Source organism: Motacilla alba, chromosome 13 (assembly GCF_015832195.1).
Source record: "Motacilla alba alba isolate MOTALB_02 chromosome 13, Motacilla_alba_V1.0_pri, whole genome shotgun sequence".
NCBI classification, from domain to species: domain Eukaryota; kingdom Metazoa; phylum Chordata; class Aves; order Passeriformes; family Motacillidae; genus Motacilla; species Motacilla alba.
Window position 1 is genome coordinate 11,526,726 of NC_052028.1, and position 22,142 is coordinate 11,548,867.

At 53.5% G+C, this 22,142-nt stretch overlaps 1 protein-coding gene across 1 annotated transcript in view; it reads right to left on the reverse strand.

The window, feature by feature from the left end:
* FLT4 (fms related receptor tyrosine kinase 4) overlaps positions 1-22,142 on the reverse strand; it is a 57,934-nt gene that overhangs the window by 35,115 nt on the left and 677 nt on the right. The window contains exon 2 of the mRNA XM_038150217.1: positions 1,131-1,227. Within this exon, the coding sequence (XP_038006145.1) occupies positions 1,131-1,227 (97 nt within the window). The remainder of the gene's footprint in view (positions 1-1,130; positions 1,228-22,142) is intronic.

The following is a 22,142-nucleotide window of genomic DNA, read 5'->3' on the forward strand; positions in this document are numbered from 1 at the left end:
AGCACTCACGATGGCTCCTCAAGTCACCGGATGAAAACAAGCCCACAACCACTCAGATTCCCAGACCAAGTGAAAGCAGGTCAGTAATTAATATCAACAACCTTTCCTCTGTCCTTCTCCCTTGGTTATGAACTGATTCACAAAGGAAAAGCAATGCCATCTGTTCCAGGAAAAGTTAAATATGTTTGTGACAAGACATGAACACAATGCCAGCCAAGTGTTTGCAGTAATTGCTCTGTGGTTATATATAACACTGAGAAACACCCATTTGAGGCCCACGCTGAATTTAGATCTCCACTGGACCCAGCATTCAGATCCCAAGCATGGATCTGCTTTCAGCTGCTGAAGGGAAACTCCAGGAAAATTGACCTTGGCCAATTCTCCCACTTGTTTATGTTGGTTTTTTTTTTGTTTTGTTTTTTTTTTGTTTTTTGTTTTTTTCCCCCTGCTTTCTGAGACAGGAGACAGTCCAGAAAACATGCACAGCCAAGTGTCCCAGCATAGATAAATCAGTTCAGACACACCACCTTCTCAGAGTCACAGTGCCCAAAACAACCAGAGATTCTCCAGCTCCTCTCACAGTTATTCACCTGGCCTGACTGGGGCTTCTTTTCACCCACAAATATAAAGGGAGAGCATTAAATCCCTTCTTCCTAAAAAAGCTGGAGGCCTCTCATAGCCACCACTAAGTGCAGCCTTGCCTTCTCCCATGGATATTTCTCATGGATATGTCCCCCAAATGTCCCAATAGATTTAGAAACCAGAACTTCAATCTCAGTGGCCCCAGTGAAGTGAGAATAAGCAACGTCAGAGAAAGACAAGGAGAGTCAGGAAGATCAGTTTCCCTGAAGAGCTTACAGCAAAGCCATCAAATCACACAAAATGTTTCTCTGTCTTTCTTCTTCTCCAAAAGACTAGAGCAGAGGTTATCACTGAATCCTCTGAGATGTCTTTTGCTTCTTTTTCAATTAATTAGATGAATTCACACTTGGGGGATGTGGAAGATTTGTAGTCAGACATGCTAATTTGCTGGAGTACTGCAGCCATGGTGTCCCTAGTGGGCTCTCCTTGCCTGGTCCTCCAACCCTCACCAGGTAAGAGCAGACAGAGCCACACTTGCTGGTGCCTACCTGCAGGTGATGGTCAGTGTGTCCTTGGCGTTGATGACGTGCTCCTCCTCGGTGATGCTCAGAGTAGGAGGGGTCATAGAATAGCTGCTCACCAGATCTGTGGAGAGAAAAGAGAGAGGGGATGATGCAGGGATCCCCAGGCCTGGGCCCAGCACTCTGGGCAGCAGGTATCCTGGTGCCACGAGCCCAGAGAGGGGCAGAGGCTCCTGAAGCCAACATCTCCTTGGGGTCTGCTCCTGCAAGGTAGTTCATGCTGGCTCAGTGGGACACGAGAGATTTGCCTGCAGCCCTCCTGGCTCCAGTGAGCAGCTCTTGGGCCAGGGCCAGACAGTCCCTGGGCTTTGATAGACAGCCTAGCACGGATGAGGGTCAGAAAAAGAATTGAAGACCAGAAATTGAGGGATTCAACTGTAGCCATTCCTCACCAGGTGAATGATACTGGGCTTGCTTGGACTAGGACTCTGAAATGATCCCCTCTGCTAACCAGAGGGAGTCTGGCAGGAGATTTTTCCATATACTTGTAGCTTTCTGTAATGAGGGGGACAAATCAGGGATGCCCAGATACCACAAATTTGTTTGTACTGAGATGCTCTCCGGAGCAAAGAGGCATTCATGGAATGCCCTTCTCCTGTGGCACATTCTCAGGTGCAGTCACCTGACTAGGACCAAACTTGTGGATTGCAGCAGCCCCCTTTCCTGTACCCACCAGACAGGCATTCCAGGAGTGAAACTATCCAGGCTCGGGGACAGGCAGTTAAACATTATCATGCTCTTCTTCCACTTTTTTTCAGGGAGAGTCCCACTTTTTATGTGTTTGCATCTCTGGCATGCCAGACATGCACCCTAAGTGAGGTCCTCGTGGACAAAACATCTCGAAGTACCGGTTACCCCCAGAGACTACTGTTGTTTTTCATCAGCACAGTGTTGCCAACTGTCATTACTTCATGATCTTTATCTTAAAACTCCAGCTTCTGGAGATGTGAGATAATTCAAAAGAAGTCTTGTTGACTGCAAAAACAAGCAAACTAACCAGAAATAGAGAGGGGGAAAAATGTTATGGAATGTGAGGCTGTGACTCAGGTAGGTGCTAAATGCTAAGGAAGAAAAGAATGCAAAAATATGCTGCTAGCTTGACTTTCTACAAAAACATGAGGTTTTTTGCAACTGTGTTCTGTGTATGCCTGTTTCCTTCCCTTGTAACATTCAAACCCAAGTATCAGAGAGATCTGGCAGGGTTGGAGAAGTCTCAGTGATGTGGTGTCTCCACGTGTTTCACAAGCAGCTGTAACTAACACCTTGCCTCCAGAACTGTGACCTGAGGACTACAGGTTGAGAGCCTCAGGATGAGAGGAAATGGTCTTAGGTTGCACCGGGGGGGTTAATAATAATATTAGGAAAAACTTCTACACTGAAAAGGTAGTCAGGCATTGAAACAGGCTTCCCAGGGTAGTGGTAGAGCCACCATCCCTGGAAGTGTTCCAAAAACATGCGGATGCGGCGCCTGGGGACATGATTTAGTGGTGAACACAGTGGTGGTGGGTTAATGGCTGGGCTTGATGATCTTAGAAGTCTTTTCCAACTTTAATCATCCAATGATTCTAGGAATGTTTCTCTGTGGGTAACCCTGGCCAACAAGTGGCCACCAGCTTCTCAGACACAGGGATGGCATGGGGACCCAGGCTGGTGGAGCAGCCACAGGAGAGGCTGCTGGGGGGACCCGGCGGTGAGGGACGTGCGGAGCGGCACCACCGGCCCTGCCAGGCCCGGCCTGCCGGCCTCCTTCTCCCCGATTGTTCTCCACTTCCTTCCCGCCCGCGCGCGGCTCGGAGGTGGTGTCCCCATGGCTGCCCCCATGGCAACAGCAGGGTGACAGCCATCTCCCCCCGCCATCTCCCGCCTCCCCTCCGCTTGCCCACACGAAGGAGCGCCAGCCCAGGGGCAGTCCTGGCCCACCTCCTGTGTGCGTGTCCCGCTGCCACGGCCTGTCCTACAGACACCGCTCCCTCAACAACAACAACCACAGCAGCAGCCATCGCTTGTCACTCAGCACATGGGCCACTGTGGTCCCTGGGGCTGCGTGGTGCTCGGCCACCATGGAGGACACCCTGCCTTGTGCCTCCAAACTCCCCTTTCCCGAAGGAGGGGATGTCAGATGTCACACAGAAAAAATGTACCCCGGGGCTGTGAAAATAAATGACCACATTTTTTGTAAAATCCCTTCAAAATGTAAAAAGGTTTATTAAAAAAAGGAGGCGGGGGAAGGAATCTGTCTGCTAAGCTGCGTTTCCTATTAATGCCGGACACGCTTATCCCAGTGCAAACACTGCTCTCCAGATGGCCACAGCTTCCCTGTCCATCGTCCAGGGAGCAGCTGGGGGTGCCTGTCCCCCCCACAGTGCTCAGCCCAAAATGCAGAAGATAATGGCTTGCACAGGGCTGGCTGGGGACAGCAAACCCTCTCATCCTGACTGTGCTCTGGGGCAACAAGCAGAAAGGTAATCCCCAGAATTCTGGCATGGCCAGCTCTGGGCTGGCTGCAGCAGGCACTGAATTAGATCTTAAAATTGGCATGGTCCCTCTGCTTGAATCACTAAATATGTGCCAAGGTGGCAGAAGTCTCTTGACCAATGCTGTGTCCCACCACTGGGGCTGGGGGGAGCAGGACTGCGGCAGAAATAACCCCCTGCCTCCCTTCACGTGCTGCCTGGTGACCTGTTAGCAAACAACACCAGGGGGTGGAGGGGAAGAAAGGAAAAGTACGATCTGTGCAGGTTGGGGCTGTGGGATTCCTGCAGATGCATCCTGTCCATGGCCCTCCGTGAGTACAACAGGAAAAGGAACCACTGCTCACTCCGAAAGCACCAAGCGCAGGGCTGGGGACACTCCTGCTGCTGGCAGCACTGCTGGGCCAGGTCTCGTGGCCATCCAGCCTCTTCACTGGCCCTGGATTGCTGGGAACTTTGGGGACTCCCTGCACTGGCTCACGCTGGGGACTCACTACTCACACTGATGCCTGGCATCTTGGGATGCCGGTGCCCAGAGCCACCCATGGCATCCAGGACAGGCAAAGGGATGCACAGACCCATTCCCAGCCTGCAAAATCATCTTCAAAGCCATCAGCTTTCCCTGCAAAAATTCTCTGTCACTCTGTGCTTGCCAGACAGATCCACCCCATGGCTGGCCTTGCCCTTTCCCTCCCTGAGGGAGCATGTGCCCTGCCATGGCTCTCTCCAGCATTTTGCTCTCCCCAGCCCCTGAACTTGGTGCTGGGTTTGGCCATAAAACCTCTGCTAACCGACACACAGATGGTTTGTGTCTCTGGCAAATCCCAGGGTGCGAGGGAGATGTCTCCAGAGCATGGAGTGTCTCCTCTCCTCTGAGTCCCTCCTTCCCCACCTCCAACCCCTGTGATGCTTTATCTCCTCAGCCCTCCAAGCAGCTCCTGCTTTCTCCCGCACACCCAATTGTGCCCTTGCACAGGGAGAGCATTAATGTAATTAAAAAGGCATGCAGCAGCTCTGGCTTTGTTTTTTCAAGATGGTTGCAGCTTTTTTCAAGCAAGTTGGCAGCAGGATATTAAAATAAACAGAGGGGGATTGATGGGATGCGGTGAGAGGAAGCAGGATCCCACAGCCAGTCACACCTTGTCTATTTCCAGAGAAGCACATTTCCCAGCAGTTTTCTTTGCCTTGATCTTGCAGTGCATGGCTCTGAAAAGGGCCAGGCTGCACTGAGGGCCTTCTCCTTATCACTGGTGGCTGCTTCATTTTCAGGCTCCTCTACGTTTTTCCGCACCCTGACCCCACTGCTGCTCTCAGTTGCGTCCTGCATCCAGGGCTCTCCCTGCCTCATGGGGAAGCCACGTTCACCCTGGAAAGTGCTATCTACCCCAGGGCTTCTTGCAGCCTGACCTCTTCTCTCCACCCTTGGGCACGTGGGAAAGTCCCACACGGGGTCTGGTTTTGCAGTGGCTGCAGATGCTAAATTCCTGCAGAGCATCATCGGTGCCAGAGCCAGCACTGCCACAGCGTGCCGTGGCTTTGGGGACAGAGCAAAGGCTGTATGTGGGACAAGGTATAGCATGGTTTGGTGCAGTATGGCACAACACAGCTCCTGCTCTCCATCTGCTTCCACTCACAGGAAGCCCTGCACCGGATCCTCCCCCAAGCCCCCACACACCCCCTCAGCCCCTCTCTGCTTCCCCTTCCCTCCCTCTCTGCTGAGTCGGCCCTGCTGACTGATTAACGGGGCGCCTTTCCGGAGGGATTTTGTTCACACTCTGTCCTTCTCGCTGACTTCCTTCCCCGGCGCTGGGCTGCATCGCTCTGCTCACTGCCATCACATGTCCCCAGCTCACCGGCCCAGCTCACGCTCCTGCCACCACACCCTGGGGTCCTGTGACAAGAGCTGCAAGATAACATGCACAAAGCAAAGCTGCTCCAGGTGAGGCCTGTCTCCCTGCACCCTGCCCAGCCCAGCCTGCCCACCCCAGTGCTGTGCTGGGGCAAAAGACAGGCTGGAAGGGAAAAAAGAGTGTCCTTTCGCCCAGCAAAACTCCCCTGACCCTGCTATTGACCCATCTCTACTTTGCTCTTTTCAGACAAAAACTCCCACTCCCAGTCAATGAGCATCTGTCCAAGAAAGCAGTGCAGGAACTCAAGATTTGGACACTTTCTAAAAAGGAAAATTTTGTTTTCGCCAGTTACAATGTGAGCAAAGCTCTGCTCCCGAACAGCCAACAGTAAAATTCTGGTACCTCTCTGGCCAAGAGGGACTATTCAAAAGAGCAGCAGTAGCTAGCACTGGGGCAGAGGGAGGAAAAGCTTTGCTCCTCCGGCTTTCCAAGCTGGACTTGTTTGAATTAGCAGCATTTTCTGGCAAAACTGCATGTGCCCCATGGGAACTAACTCCGGCACCTCAGGTGCCATTTCCCCTCCCTGCTCCAGTTACAATTCCCCGCTTGCCCTGCGCTGGTATAACTCACTGCCCTTGTGCTGGAGGACCCGTGGCTGCCCACAGACATGTGGGAAGTCCACGTGCTGGAGGCAGAGCCAGGCCAAATTCCCACCTACAGGGCTGAAGTTCCCCCATAGAGCGACTTGTTCTCATGCACGGGGCAAGCATCCAACTGTGGGTTGGAGCGGCAAAGCGTGAGTGTCACGTCACACAAGGAGCAGGCAGCTGGCAGAGCAGCAGGGGAAATTTGAAGTAGGGCTGTCAGCTCCTCCTCTTCCTCCTCCCAGTGCTCTCCAGCAGGGAGGAAGGCTTGTTTTGCAGAGAGGTGAGATATCACACGAGGCTGAGAAATAAATGTCAGGCTCCAGCCGATGTAGGGATGAAACACCAGGTGTCTTTTCTCCAAACTCACAGCGGGCAAAGAGAGCCCCAAACAATGGTGGGAAGTGACACCACAACAGAGCAGATTCTGCCCAGCAGCCTGTGCCCAAGGGCTGCCAGGGCAGGGTGACAGCCACCCAGGCCCACAGTGAAGATGGGAGGAAAACAGAGATGGAAACTAGCTAATGAATAAATGAAAAAAGATGATAGAAAACTGAAAATCACCCCCAAACTATGCATGTGCACAAGGACAAAGAGAGCAGACCCCTTCTTTTAGGGGTTCATGGAAGATGTTCCCTGTCCCATAACTCAGGGCTGACCCTCAGTTCAGACCTGCCTCAGAAGGGTTAAACAGGGGGTCTGTGCTTCTCAGTGCAGGACAGCCCCTCTGATCCCCTCTGAGAGGGATGTTGTGCTATCCCTCTGGGGGTGTTGTGCTACAGCACCATCACAGTCCCAGCCACAGAGTGACCCCACACATCAGGGGCTCACTCAGGCCTTGGGCAGCACCTTTCCCTTCTCACAGTGGGCAGTGCCAATGGCAAGGCATTAGTCCTTTGTTCTACAACTTTTTGTCCATGAACCTCAAAGCCCTACAACAACACCAAATCAAAGTGGGGCAGATTTGTATCCTCACCAGCTTGTGGGGATGTTCCCAAAGCACCAGATCAGTTGCTTCAATTAGGACATATGTCCTTTCTCAGGGGACAGAAAGGAAAAATAACTATAGAAACTCAGTCAAAACAAACACAGAGATGACCATCATTATTGGGTGTCTGATCCCTCCTGTCCACACCAGTCGTGTGAGACATCGTCTTTGTCCCAAAACACCTCTGGGGAAGTTGATGTGTGGAGGTGGGAGCCCCCTGAGCAGGAACCAACAGGAGGACTCAGGAAGGGGCCACCAGAGGACCACCAGAGCTGGTGGAAATGCTTTTCTTTTGGCACCAGACTTACAGATACCCTAAGCATCCTGTGTCTGCAGCCATGCCAGGTGAGGAGGAGGGACATGTGTCCTAACAGACAAGGCATTTGGGGACTGAAGGAACAGCGCTCTCCTCCAGCTCAGCATCTGGAACCAGGGGAGGCCCCAGCCAAAGCATCCCAGCCTGGCAGCCAAGTGGGGAGTGGGATGAGGTGGGCAGAGAAATAAGCAGCACATTACACGACAGCAGCATGGTCACAACACCAGCAGAAGCCACAGCCAGAGCAGCATCACCCTGAGGCTGGGCATTCCCTGCTTCCCAGCCCCTGGCACTCCACAGCTGCACAGCCAGTGCCTGTGGCTCTGGCCAAACAGGCCTCAGTCCAAAAATCTGCTTGGCCTCAGCACATGCACCCCAACAGGTCTCTTTAGCCTCTCATGGCTGATAAACCTTAATTAATCGGTTCTTTTCTGGTATCTCATTACCACCTGCACTGATGGGTAATGAGGCAAAAAAAGGCACAAGTTCTCTGGGCTCCTTCAACATTTTGTCTTCCAAGCTGGGTGTCCATCAGGGAAGAGAAACAGAGCAGCTCAAAAGCAGAAACCACTTTCAAGAGAGATGGGCTGTCCTGAGGAGCAGTTACCCATGTATCCCCGGTCCCTTGGTGCCTCCAGGCAGGGATTTATGTCAGGGTATTTCCGAGCCAGCTGCCTGGACAGCAGAGCTCAGCTACACCCAGTGCCTGACCATGCTCTCACCTGGTTTTGGACTCTGCTCTGCCCCAGGGTCCTGCCCTCACGTCATCCCAAAGCATCCCAAAGAGGGGTCAGCGAGCGCCTGTCTGGGAGCGTTTATCTGTCTGCCGCTCTCCCTCGGCAGGAAGCACTATCTCACCATCGCCCTGCTCGCTCCAGCCCGGTTTCCTGCTCCATCCTGCCAGGTTTACCCTGCTTTTTCCTCCTCCCCTCCCCCTGCCCCACGGCTGTCAGGCCGTGTTTGCATTTCTGTCTCCTGCCGTCTTTCCTCTCCCTGCCCGTGCCCCCCCGCGCTCGCTCCTGCTCCATCCTCCCCGAGAGGCTCCGTCCCGAGCCAAAGTTAGCCCGTGTCAGGTAGCCACATGTCCGGCCGGGGGCAGCGGGTCAGCCGGGGCCACCCTGCAGACCTCCTCCAGGATCTCTGCTGTCAGCAGCCTCCCCGGGCCCCAGGGGAGCGCCTGTTTGCTGCCCTCGCTCCTGCGAGGGATGCTCCGGCACATCAGAGGGCTGTTTCCCCTCGGTGGCCGCCGGCCCACCCTTTCTGCTGCGGGCCGGGGCTGGCCAGACGCTGCTTTGTTTGGTCCTCCATTCCCTGGATCGCTCCGCGTTTGTTGGCTGCCCGCTCCTGCCCGGAGAATCCTTTTCCTGCCTTTGAGATAGAGGATGCTCGAGCCATCTGTGTGTTTTATTTCCTTGTAGAAACTAACAAGCCAAGGATTGCTTCCTCTCCCTGACATTTCAGAGGGCAGCTCCGGCTCAGCGGGATGCGCAGGGAGGGGAGGGGGAGCCCCGCGCCTTCAGACAGGAACAGGACCTATTCTGTCCACAGGATTCACTCCCTAAGGGGCAGAAATCCTCAGACCTACCCAAATGCCTGTGGCAGCTCCCTCTGCCACCGCCGTGGCTCTGCAGGAGTGCTGGGTGAGCTGTCCTGCTTAGCATACATAACCAGCCCTCTTCCAGTGGCCCCTATTAACTGCACGGCTAAACCTTTGCAAAACTCAATTAAATTTATCCTCCCACATCTTAAGGGCTGTCAGGTTGCTTCTCTTCCCGTTTTAATTTACTTCTTTCAAAATCTTGCCCTGCTCACATTCTCTGCCCCAGCAGAGTGTGATTAACGTGGTGTAGAAGGGGCAGAGGGATCAGATAGATTTAGGGGACTGATATCAGCAATTAACACCGTTCATTACATCTCTGACTTGAAGGGATGCACAGGATGGTCCATGGCTTGTGTGAAACGAGTGTTGGTCCAAGCCCACTACTTGGCATAAGGTATTGCTAGCACAAATGCATGGCCAGGGCTAAGGCCATCCCCTGGGGGGCCCTGGGATCTCTGGACAAGTGTCTTGGGAAAGGCTTGTACTGCTGCTCCCTCCAGTTCATCTCTTTGGGATTGCTCAGGAGTTGCCTGACCATTGCAGGATTCAGAGGTTAATTCTACTCTGTGACTATCCTGGTGCAACCCCAGGGGCTTTGCTGGGCTGAGGTACCTCTGGCAGCAGTGGGTACAAACCCATGGAACCCTAAGGACACATCTTTGCCCATTGAGAAGAAATGGCAGCCCATCAGTGATTAAAGGGAAATGATGGAATGAAATTACAATCCACTGCTTCTTACACTGTACCTGTGGAGTTACGAGGCAGATGACCAAGTACCTCTTTATGCAACTCAGCTAAATTGTGGATTTTTCCACTGCGGGATACCCACAGAGAGATTCCCAAAGAGAAATAAGCTCCCAGAAGACAAGTCACTACTGGGTCTTACACATCATGATCCAGGTGACACATCCAGGTCCAGGAGTCTCTAAACCACCCACTGCCACAACAGAGTGGGTACATCCAGGATCTTCCTATCCATGCCAGGGCAACATCCCCTTTCCCAGAGCTCCAGCTGTCCATGCTGGGGCTGCTGGCAGTCCAGGCAAAGCCAAGACCAGTTTCGGCCCCTGGGCAGAGGCTTCCACCCACAGCACCCGGACTTTGCTGCATGAACACAAAGGGAAAAGCCTGAGGAACAGTGGAGAGAGACCCTTAGATTCAACATCATCAGCTACAGCTCCATCGTGAGCCATTTCCAGGGGCTCAGGTGAGCTCCTGCTGAAGCAAACTGCAGGTGTGCTGTTGGGGGAAGATGGAGTTCAAGCCATGTGAGGCCTCAGCATCCAACTCTCTCTGGGAGATGGGGAGGCAGAGGCAGCTGACCAGGAGATCAGAGAGAGCCCGAGGGTCGGCACTGAGCATGGAGAGAAAAGGGCAGTAGCATTTGGAAAGAAAAAACAAGTCATAGGTTTGCTTTTTCCTTGATGTGTGTGGGCTTAATTGCTGGCCTTTGAAGTTTAACTCTTCCCAAGACTGTTGGCTTATGAACAGACTGAGCAGGACACTGAAAAAACCCTGTATTCCACTCAGGGCAGGTTTCCCCCATGTGAGCAAAGCCTGGGTGCCCTGCCTGCCTCCTCCCTAGCCTGCTGTGCCAGACTGACTGTGCTGGGCTTTTTCAGGGCTCTGCAAGTCCTGCAGCTGTGCTGGGAGACAATGTACCAAGCGGAAAAGACCTGCTCCTCCATCTTCATGTCCCTGGAGTCTGCATCCAGATGTTTGCTACCTAGCTGTGAACTGAAATCAACCCAGAGCCCTCAAACCAAACAGCTGCCCTGGAGCTGGCAGTGCTTGTTCTCTGCAGCACAATCCACCCTCAAGTTGATCTCCAGCTGTGAGGTGCAAGAGAAGCTGATTGATAAACAGGGTAAGTGGGGGAAAAAATAGTTTTGCAATTAGATGATTATCTTGGCCTTGGAAAACATGCATTCAACTCCCCATCTGCTCTAGGCTCCCTGGAAGGCTGTCATACAGCTTCCATGTACCTCCATCCCTGCCTGAGCCACTGAGGGTAGGGCAGCAGAAACTGGGCTGCTCTGGCTTGGAAAAATGTATACTGGTGCAAGAAAGGAGGAATCCTTATTCCTTCTAATTAAAGGTACACAGGGAACAAAGAAAATTAATTTAGCCCAGAGTCAATGCAACATGAAAAAGCTACATTAGATGAGGATGGGTGTAGAAAGTAGGAAGCACAAGCAAAATGCAGGAGGAATTTAAACTTCCTGATTATCAAAGAGGGGGCTTCAAGCGCCGAGTGTAATCTAAAAATAATAATAATAAAGCAAAGGGAAGAGTGATCAGGAGCACAGAGAGAGCTGCTGCCTGAGTAGCACGAGCCCTCCTCCCTGTGCATGCACACCTGCACGTGCACACATGAGCATCGGCACGACCCTGGGTGGGGTGGGCACGAGGAGGGCCAGGAAGATCACAGGCACATGCTCTTCAAAGGAGAATTAGTCATCAGAGGTAGCGGCAGAGGAAGGAAGGCTCAGGTACGAGGTCAGACACAAGCAGTGAGGGCTGACGGAGGAGTTCTGAGCGCTCGCTGCAGATCTAAGAGCCCTCGGTGTGAGCAGGACGGGAGGTGGGATCCCTGGGGTAAATGCACCTACAGCACGTAGGAGATAAGAAATTTCAACCCTCCACTGCACAGCTCAACTTGGCTTTCTGCCATTCCTCAAAGCAGCCAGAGCTGCCCAAACCCAGAGCTTCCCTGATGTGGTTAATGAAATCTTACTCTGTTCTCTGCAGAATCCCCAGGAGGGATGGGCTCTAAAGAGCACAGCAAAGCTCTCCCCCCACACAGGATTTTGCTGGGCTGCACCTCAGCCCTGGGTCAGTGATCCCATCTGCTCCTTGCTGGGCAAAGAGACTTGAAGATGCAGAGACTCGGGGCAGTGGAAGAAAGCCTGGCCCTGTGGGGCTGTCCAGGGTGTTGATGGCAAGTCACAGATGCACGCGCTCTCAGTTTCTCTTGGCACAGAGCTGTGACCACAAGCCAGGACCCGCTGCAGCAGGAGATGATAATCATCATCTCTGAGAGCCAAAGCGTATTGGGGCATTCGCGTCACTTGAGATTAGCTGGCTGTTTAACATCTGCACAGATTTCTCTCTCCACCTCCACATAACACCCCTCGTGCAGCTATGAAACGAACTTAATTCCCTTCCAAGAAAGGCTGAGTTGGAAATGTCACACTTTGTATATCACAGCACAATTCCTACAATGAGAGGCCCAGCCTAAATGGCACTAGAGGACTCTGGCACTCTTCGAAGGCCAATAAGCTAAACCTCCTTCTTCTGCTTTTTAAAAATAGCTTACACACAGGGTGACCAAGTTCCATAAACACGCAGTTTCTCTCTGTTAGTGCGCAGAGGCTGACTGTTGTTTTCCTGCTCCAAGGTGCTTCCCTTGCCACGCAGCGCAGTGGGAAGAGCACGCAAGCGGACGCGCTGGGAAGGAAGCTTTTACACATGCTGATGACTTCCAGCCAAGGAGCACAAGTACCAACGGGGAAACGGTGCTAAAGAAACAACACACCACTTCCTCGGCTCTCCCTCTTTGGTCATCATGAGGTACTTGATGCTCAGAGCCGTGGGGTGAGGCTGGTGATGGCCTCTCCAGCCCCCTGGGAATTCAAGGTGTGGATGAAGGAAAGACACTTTGGCTTGGTCCAAAAATGCAGGAGAAGCTGTTTGGGAGTAGGGGTGTTTTGGTACCATACTGGTTCAAAGGGGCCAGGACAGACACTGGCCCTTCCCCACTCCCATAAATGTGTGTCTGGAGGCCAGAGTCCTTCCAAGTGCCATTCAGGTTTATTTCATCATACACATGTCTCTTTATGCCAGAACAGGTTTCCTAAGTTCACGTGGGGTCCTGTTTATTTTTCCTTTTTTTTTTCTTTTTTTTTAAATCACTATTGTATTAAGAAGTGTTTTTCTTTTGGCAAAGGTTATGGTGGGGCCAGCACTGTGCAAAGTCTCCTGCCTTCTATCACCACTAAAACCTCTGAGCCAGAGCTCAGCCCAGCCACGTCGCTTATCTTCAATGAAGGCAGGTTTGGATTTCCCCCTCCATATAAAAAATAGATCCCAGCACTCCCCCTCTCCCCCAGTGCATTCTTTCAAATGCCACCCACTCCTTGTTATTGCTGGGAGGCTGGAGAGCTAGGGATTAACAGCCTCAGGCTGCATCAAGCTTTATTTGTCTAAGCAGCCAAGGGTGAGGAACAGCCATAAATATTGTGAAATGCTGGACGTTGTGGAAGGGCATCGTTGGGCAACACAGGCACCTTGGCAGCAGGGATTTCATCCTGGGTTGCACACAATCCTGGTGTGACCAGTGTTATTTGAAAGGTTCCTACTTCCCTACAATACAGGGGCTTCGATGAACATCAAACTCCATCCTCATGTTTAAACTGTGGACACCACTCTACACCCAGTGCAGCACTAACAGTGGGGCCCCTGTCAGTCCTTGTGGCACAGGAGTAAGCAAACATGGTCAGGAAAATGCCACTTCAACACTGTCACCCAAGGGGACACATCCTGGCTCTGAGCCTGCCTGCCCAGAGCAGGGCACTGCGGGATGTGCTGCAGCTGCCCCTCCCTTGCACTCTGGGATGTCGTGGCACAGAGAGGAGATGAAAGACCAGGATATGCCCTGATCCCATCCCAGCATCAGCAGTACTGCCAGAGCCAGCACTTACAGCCCAGCATCTGCCAAGTCTGACAGTTTGGCAACAGCCAACAAACCCTGTGAGGAGGCACCAGGCCCAGATGCACACTCTCAACTAAATTGCTTCACAAGGCATTGCCAGGTAACTCCTTTCGGAGGCAAGGCGGTTTCTTCCCCTGTGCTTCATCCCAGCACAAGGACCATGCACTGCTTGCCCAGGGGTGAGTGATCCCCTTGGTGTGGATGTGTGCCCCTCCTGTGGGAGCATCCCACTCTGCAGCTGGCTGCCACACTCTCAGACATGCTGTTAAACCTCTGCCCTTTGCTTCCCAAGGGCCAGGGCTGCAGTGTGGGGAGGGGATTGATGGCCACTCAGACCCAGTTATGCCCCTCTGGGGACTCTGCTGGGGCTGGGACTCTGCAGGGTGTGAGTGATGGATTTCTGTGGGCGCTGGATGCCGTCACCTCTGCTGGGTGCCATTTCGCCTGCTGCCATCACTCTGAGCTGGCAGCTTCCAAATCTGAGTATAATCCACTGTTTGTGCCCAACATTCCTGCCTCAGTAAATATCAAGATTTACTGTCATTCATGGAAACTACTGGCTTGACCCGCACTTATGTCAGTATTTATTTTTTTAGGTCACTACATCTATCTCAGTGGACACCAGTACTTCAGAAATGGGGAAAACAAGTTACAGATGGGGAGCTAAGCCTGGAGCCAAACCTCACTGTCAGCACACACGTCTGTGCAGACACATACATGGTGCCCCCAATCAATTTGAGAAATTAGAGGAGGAATTTCCAGGCTCTGCTACATGGCCATGTGCTTTTTTGTGGAATAAATAAAACCAGTAAACCTTTTACAGATTTCCCTGCCACATGGAGAGCTCAAGTGCCTCTGTAACTCAGAAGGATGATGACCCTAAAACCCTCTATGGGACTTGTGAGTCTTGTGAAGGTGCAGACAGACCTTCATAAAGCCACTCCCACTGGAGCCACTGCCCAGCTCAGGGCACCTTGCTGTGCCCGCAAGGTTTGCCAAGCCCCAGTTTGCCCTGCCAGCAGCTGGCATGGAGAACCTGCTGCAGGAGGGGGAAGGACCCAGAGGGGAAGGGGACGGTGACCAGGGGAAGCTGCCAAGGGTGCTGCTCGCTGGCTACCACCGGCTGCTCAGCAAAGCCACTGTGAGCTTGCAAATTCTTTATAAACTTCCCACGTGATACAATTACTCAGGGGCCAGATTCTGAAGCTCTTCCTTCTCTCTTTACTCAGACCAAGCTCCACTGAAGTCACTGAGATATTAGCCTAAGTACAACTGAAGGAGTTCAGGATTTGGCCCAGTAATAAAAACTTCCTTCCTTTGTCTACTGCTCACTCCACAAGACCCCACTGCCTCCCAGTCTCCTCCTGGCCTCGTCTCCAGAGGCTGGGGCTGTCAGTTGTTTTGATGTTGCTCTTTCATTTTGCCCTCAGCCAGACCATGCCAGTCCCCTCCTGCAGCAGTGAGCAGCTAAGGTGGAGGGAGCTGGGTTGGCCAGTGAGGAAGAAGGGGAAATTGTGGGGTTAAATACAACCTGGCTGAGGTACAGAGCCAGTCTTGGGAACATGGATGCATGCAGACACCGTGCAGGGTAGGAGCTGGCTCCACCATCACCTCCCCAATTCCTTCAACGCCTCCTTGAGGACAGGCTGGAGCATCTCCAAAAAAGCCTTTCTCCCCCCTGCTGAGCATAGAGCAAATGCCTTGGGCTCTGCACCAAACTTTTATGTGAGGGAATGGGTGAAATGACTCCTGCCCAGGAAAGTGCAGCAGGAAGTTAACTCATCTCACTGCAATGACACATGCTAGAAAGTGACACCATAAGAAACACATTTAACTTTAAACAAATAACTTGCAAAATGAATTTTGCTGCTTTTTCTGCCTTGAAACAGCCAGGAGGATGCAAATCCCTGTCATTCTTCAAAGGTATTTCATCCTCAGCATGACCATCTGAAACATGCACTGGGGTTTGGAGTCGGAGCTCCTGCTTCCTCGCCATGTCCACCAGCCTTGCACACATGTGGGAGCTCCTGCTTCCTCGCCATGTCCACCAGCCTTGCACACATGTGGGAGCTCCTGCTTCCTCGCCATGTCCACCAGCCTTGCACACACATGTGACACTGAGAGAGCAGCGCAGGAACACTCACAGTCAGATACAGCAATTCCCTTTGCACCAGTCTCCCTGCCTGTGCTGCTTGGTGACAGAAAGCAACCACAAAAGGGATTTGAACTCAGTTGGAGCGAGAAGTGTTTGGTCCTGAGGTACCACCATGGCTTGATGATCCAAACCTCAGTCTTGCAACTCATGGATGCTCATGTGGGTGACCTGGTCAGACAGCAGATGGCTCAGAGAGAACTGACACAACCCCTGTGAGTTCCTGCTGAGGTTTTGCATCTTGCAGTGAGATTTTTAGCATTCCTCAGCTAAGACTGAAACAGAGGCTCCCTTTGGAGTGTGCAGCTCTATCCACCCTAGGGAATACAGAACTCTGAGCAGCAGAGGAACGGTGCTCTCAAGGTGCAAGGCTGTGGCACAGCCTTTGCACAGGTCTGTGGGAGCCCTGTGCCATCCAGCCTTGGTTGAACCAGCTCACCTCACCGTGTCCTGTATCCCAATGTAAAACACAGCAATGCCAACCTGGGCCTTCCACAGACTGTGAGTACAATGCCCTGGCCAGTGGCAAGGGCTGCTGTGCTTAAGGCTTGCTTTTGAGTAAATACAGTCTTGCTGTACATTCTGCCCTTTTGAAGTACATTAATTGCCATGGAAACAATGCTGTTACTGGTATGGCAGCAGCCTGGTGGCCCCCACAGATGCAAGACAAAAAATCAATGGATACATTGACATACGAGATGTGTTTCAGGACTTTTTGTGGTTTTGAGGCTGGTCACCATGGGTACATATGAGAGAATGGCTCAGACACTAAGAAGATGCCATCTTCCATGGAGAAAAAGCTGGGGACAAATCATGGAGGAACATCTCCTTTGCTGTATTCATCTGTGTGTGCAGCACGCTCCTCTATGGGATCTGCTCCCACTACTGATGTGACTGCTCAACTTGTGGCACCAGTCCTCACTCCCAGCTCCTGCTGGAGCATCCCAGCCCTGGCTGCCCTTCACATCCTCATTGCCAGTGAGTACAAAGTACCTGGGCTCAGACCTTGGCAGGGTGGCTTTGCTCCATGCCTCCCCTCTGCCCATCCATGGCCCTTTCCACCAGCTCAGATGCCTCACCAAAAAGAAGGAAAAATAGCCAATATTACAGATGTATAGACTCACACCACCACTTCTTGGTCTTGAGAGTCTTTTTAGTAGCACTGAGAAGGTTTGTACACAGAGCAGCATAAAGGGAAAGGCTGTGAGTGCCCTTCCTGCCCTGCCTGGCCGTCCCCAAGAACCCGGAGCAAAGGGCAGCCCTGGCTGTCCCCTCCCAGCCAGGGCAGCGCTGCCCTGTTCCCTGCCGTGCCGCCCATCATAAAGGGGTCCCTGAACTGTTATCAGGCAGTGACAGTTTCCGCCATCAGATTCCTCCTGTCCGTCAGGAAAGCTAAATAAGGAACATCGTTCAGGCGGCTGCAGGAAGAGGGGAAATGCAGGGACATCCGGCCCAGCTGCCAATTTTTCCTTTCCCATGAACCACCACTGACCTCCGCCAAGGGAGAACCTGGACACCCAGCCTGGCATTGGCACTGCTCCTCTTGGCTTAACCCTTCCCTGGGGGATACCCTGGCCCCAGAGCCTGCTGAGCAGGTGGTCTCACCAGGCAGGGTGGTGTGGCCATGGTGGGACGGAGCCTGGCTGCTGTGTCACTGTTGCTGGTGCTGCAGACACGGTGGGCAGGCACGGAGCACTGGCTGGCATTTTCCCAGCCAACTGGATCCACAACCAGGAGAAGGCTTAACCCCTCCACACCTGCACATGAGTGGGCAGCTACACCTCACACAGAGACAACGGGTCCCAAAAACATCAGTGAGCTGCTGCATCGCTTCCCTCTTTGCATGCACCTACACCAGGAGCAGAGTCAAGCTTATTCTTTCACCAATTCCTCTGAAACAGAACTGGGGTTTTCCAGGCTCTGCCGGGAGTTGTAACCAGCCCTGGGCTGGCTGCTGCAGACAGGTAAAATTTCATCTCATTTTTCTCTCTGCTTGCTCCAGGGCTCTGCTCATCAGTAACAGGGACCAGGACAGCCTGCAATCCACTTGCCCGTTTGCCGTGGTCCTTTCTGTGAAGAGCCTTGGGGTCCTAGCTGTCTTTCACTGCATGGAACCCGAGCAGGGGAGCAGCAGCTGCCCAGTTATTATGTGCTTAGATACAGCAGACCACAGCACTTAAGTTTGCCTTCCCCCATCACCATGTCCTCCCTGTTTGCCCAGAGAGAGCCTTTTCCTGACCCCCTAAACCGATCCTCCCTCATTAGCACATGACGTCCGTCCCACGGCACCTCCAGGTTTGGCCGCAGAGGCTGCGCGAGGGATCCTCGCCCTGGAAGGAGGGGGCAGAAACACAGCAAGAAAAACAATTCACTCGTGGGAGAACTTGTAAGGTGAAATACAAGTCACTGGCTGAGACCTGTTTCTGCTACCTCAGCAGGGAAACGACTCCAGGAGAGACTCCAAGACTCCCTGCTTAATATCCTCAGCTTATAAAACTTAGTGGGAGTTTCAGCACCGGCTGCTGCAGGGCCAGGTTTTTCACCCTCCTTCTGCTGAACTTGCACCTAGAGATGGAGTGATTTGCTCGACAAAAGGAGCGGCCACGCTGGGCTCAGGGCTTGTGCCTCCTTGCCGACTTGACCACAGGCCACCTCCGCTTCCACTATTCTGCCTTAACAATGAGGCACCGCAGATGGGCAATAATGCTGCGCCGAAAACATCAGAACTATTCTGACCAAAGAGAAAAAGCCCCCCTGGGACCTGGCTAACCCCCTCTTTTAACAACGTGAAATGAGAAACAAAGGTCTGGGACAGCCAGAGGCAATAAAACCCCTGGAATTCATTTAACCAGTCACTAGATGCCAGTGCAGCTGCAGCAGTATTTCTTTCCCTAATGAAGGACAAAAGCTCTGGCCCAGGGCAAGGCTCAGCTCTGGTCTCCCCGGAAAACCGTGACATGCACCAGGAGGTCATGATCCCCCCACAGCACACGGCAGGGGTGGGATGTGTACCTGGCTGCTGCCCCTCGCCCAGCTGGAGATTTGCAGGAGCTGCAGAGGAAGCTGGGGCAGGTCAAGGCAAAACACAGCACTGGGCACCTCTGGCTCACAGTCCAAGATGGGAAAGGGGGGCTTTCAGCTTGAACCATGGAGTTTCTCCTTGCAAACCCATTGCAAACCCATATTTTTCCATGCACAGCTGCCCGTGGACCCAGGCAAACATCTCACACCCACAAGACTCTGTGAAGGTGAGCTCCACTGCTGCTTGGCAGCGTGCAACAAGCCACCAGCCTCCCACCATGCTCCCAACATGGGAATAGACCAGGAGCTGCCTTCTCCAGACAAGCTGTGATTTTGCAGCCGTCAGGCACTATGCCCCAGCCTGTCCATCCCAGCGGAAAAGCCCTGCAGCTTTAGTCATTCCTCAGACAGAAACCACCAGCACTGCTGGCTCCCCACCTTCCCTGGGCAGTGGAGCGGGCTCTGGCCATCACAGGGCTTTCTGCTTCTCCCTGCACCTGCAGGGCCTCCCCATCACCCCCAGCTTACTGCAGCTTTCCCCCCCATCTGGCTTAAATGCACAACCCCCCCAAACTGGGAGTGAGGAGTCCCCTGCCTTGTGCCCATCCTTTTGGGGCTGTTTCAGCCCAGCAGGTTGAATGGCAAAGTCACCTCTCTGTGCCAGCTGGAGTGCTGAGAAAAAGGTGGGTGAGATGGGTGCTATCCCCAGGGCTCACCTTGCTCCCCAAAGCTGCTGAGAGCTGGACAGACCTGGGGACCCACCAAGAGCCCCCTCCTGCTCTGCAAGGCAACCTCCCGAGTGTGGTGGATGTCCCCAATGGTTTTGGAGAAACTGCTCCCTGGCCACTGTCCCCTCCCTCCTGCTGCCGTTCCCGTGGGATCCTGCTCTCCCCTTCTTTCTCCAGGAACTGCCTCGGGATGCCGGGAACAGCCTGTTCCCTCCTGGCTGGCTGGGAGCACCTGCCCTTCCCACGCCTGCCCCGGAAAACACCGCAACAACGCAGGGCCAAGAGAAACCCTGGGGACAGCGATCCTGCATGGAGCAGCCCATGGGAGAGAGGCAGCAGAGTGGAACGGGATACGCTGGAGGGAGCCCCGTCCACCCTGCCTGCACTGGCTGGGGACATTGTGCTGCTGGAGGAGTGTCCCTCTGACCAGACGTCAATTTGAGCTCAGTGACGCCCTGGTGGGTGTTTGTTCAGGCAGTGAGCTGCAGTCTCACATGCCCAAGCCAAATCCCAGGGCAGTAGTTGTAGCTCACTCATCTGAAATAATTCTTAAGCAGACAGCAGGGCACAGGAGCTGTGGCTGTCCCCTCCCTGGCAGCCCCAGGGACCACAGGCTGCATCCCTGCAAACACCCATTTCCCTTGGAGGCCCTGGCTCATCGCTGTGGTTGAGCCTGCTGGGGTTGCTGTGCAGTCAGGGCTGTTGAATGAAAGGGTGTTGCTGAAATGGCCCGTGTTTATTACTTGCAATAAAGCAACTGCTTCAAATCCCAGCTGCACAGGCAACTGTTGCTGCTGGCACGGCCAGCGCGGGGCTGTCCGAGCACCCCGGGATTCTGTGTGATCCGAGAGGGGAGCAGGCAGCAGCAGCCAAGGCAGTCGGCTCAGGTCCTACACAAGCATGGCCCTTCCCTCACACAACGGCCATTCGCCCTTGGAAGCACTGGCCAGTGTCCCCAGCAGGATTGTCTGGCTGTGGGAGGCTCAGCACTGCTCTGTGTCCAGAAGATGGTGGCTCAGGGAGCACATGGCCTCATCACCATTCACAAAGGGTTACCCTGAGAGGCCAAGATGATCTAGAATGCTGGGGCTGGACCTCTGTCTGTTCCCCCCATCTCACTGCCTGCACAGGGCAGCTCCCCAGCTCCACTCCGTCCTGGGAGCACCATGGAGCTGGAATGTGTAAGAGCTTTGTGCTCTTATACACAGCAGTCTCTGATGCTGGCTCATTTAAACAGGCACCAGAACAGTGGGGCCAGAACAGACCTTTCATGATCCTGAGATGGTTATTTCATCCTTCACAGGTGGAACAGTCTCACATGCACATCCCTACTTCCAAGGGGAGGAAGTATTTGCAGCCCATTGGGATTATGGTTAATGAGGAATTTGTGGGTCCTTTACGACCAATTGTCTTCATTGATAGAAGGGAAGGAGGGGAAGCAAATCCCCGCGGTACCATCCCCCAGTTGAGCTCCACATCGCCCTTCATCGCTGCTCTAATCAGGCAGCACCGAGAGCTTCAAAGCTCTGCTCAGCCCTGTGCCGACCAGGCCACACAGCTGCGCTGGCCAGAGCCTCCCAGGCACTGCTCCGGCACCTCCAGGAGATGAAAGAACCCGGGAGCAGCTACACCGTGCTTTACAAATTGCTAACAAGAGAGCTTTAAACAGTTGCTCCTGTTGCAATGCCACCAGCAGCAGGTTCCTTTCTGCCCAGCCTCCTTGAGCATCCCCTGAGCTCTGGCCACCCTTTGTGTCCTTTGGTCCCATGACACCAGAGCCATCAGCAGCTTTTTGGGCAGAGCAGGTTGACAGTAACAGTGCTGGTGATGCTATTCATGCCACACCTGCAGCTCTCCTGTGAGCTCACTTCAATGATAGTAGCAAATGCCACTGGTGATAGCGAGTCACTGAGCTGATGCTACAGAAAATTCTATTTATGCTCCCAAAATTCATCCCCACATTGCAAGCTTCCACCATTACTAACTTTCTTTCAGTCTTGCTCTGATCTGGGCTACAAATGCTTTACCTGTGCAAGAAAGAGCTCCTCTGGGAGTATCTGTTGGGGTGTCCCGTCCCCACCGCCCTGGCAGTGCCCACCCCGCTCTACCCTGTCTCACGGACTCTGCTTGCTAGAAGGGCACTGCAGCCCCATCTCTGCCGTGGTTCTGCACTCTCTACCCAACAGCCTTTTGCCTCAGAAGTGCTACGGCAAGGGAAAGCATTTCACAGGGATCTGCCTCGGGTGACTTCCGAGGCGGACCAGAGCTGGGACAGGCAGGCTGGAGAGCCTTGCACGGACCCCCGCCTCCTCGCGCCTTCCTCCCCGGCACACACAAATTAATGACTCCGTGCGTGAAAAAACAAATAAACAGAGCCGGGGCCGGCCTCCAGCCTGCCCTCCAGCCGGGCGCGTCCCCGCGCAGCGGCATCCCTCCCGCAGGGTCCCGGGGGCTTTCTCCCCGCTCGCAGCGAGACATCCGCGGCACGAGCACGG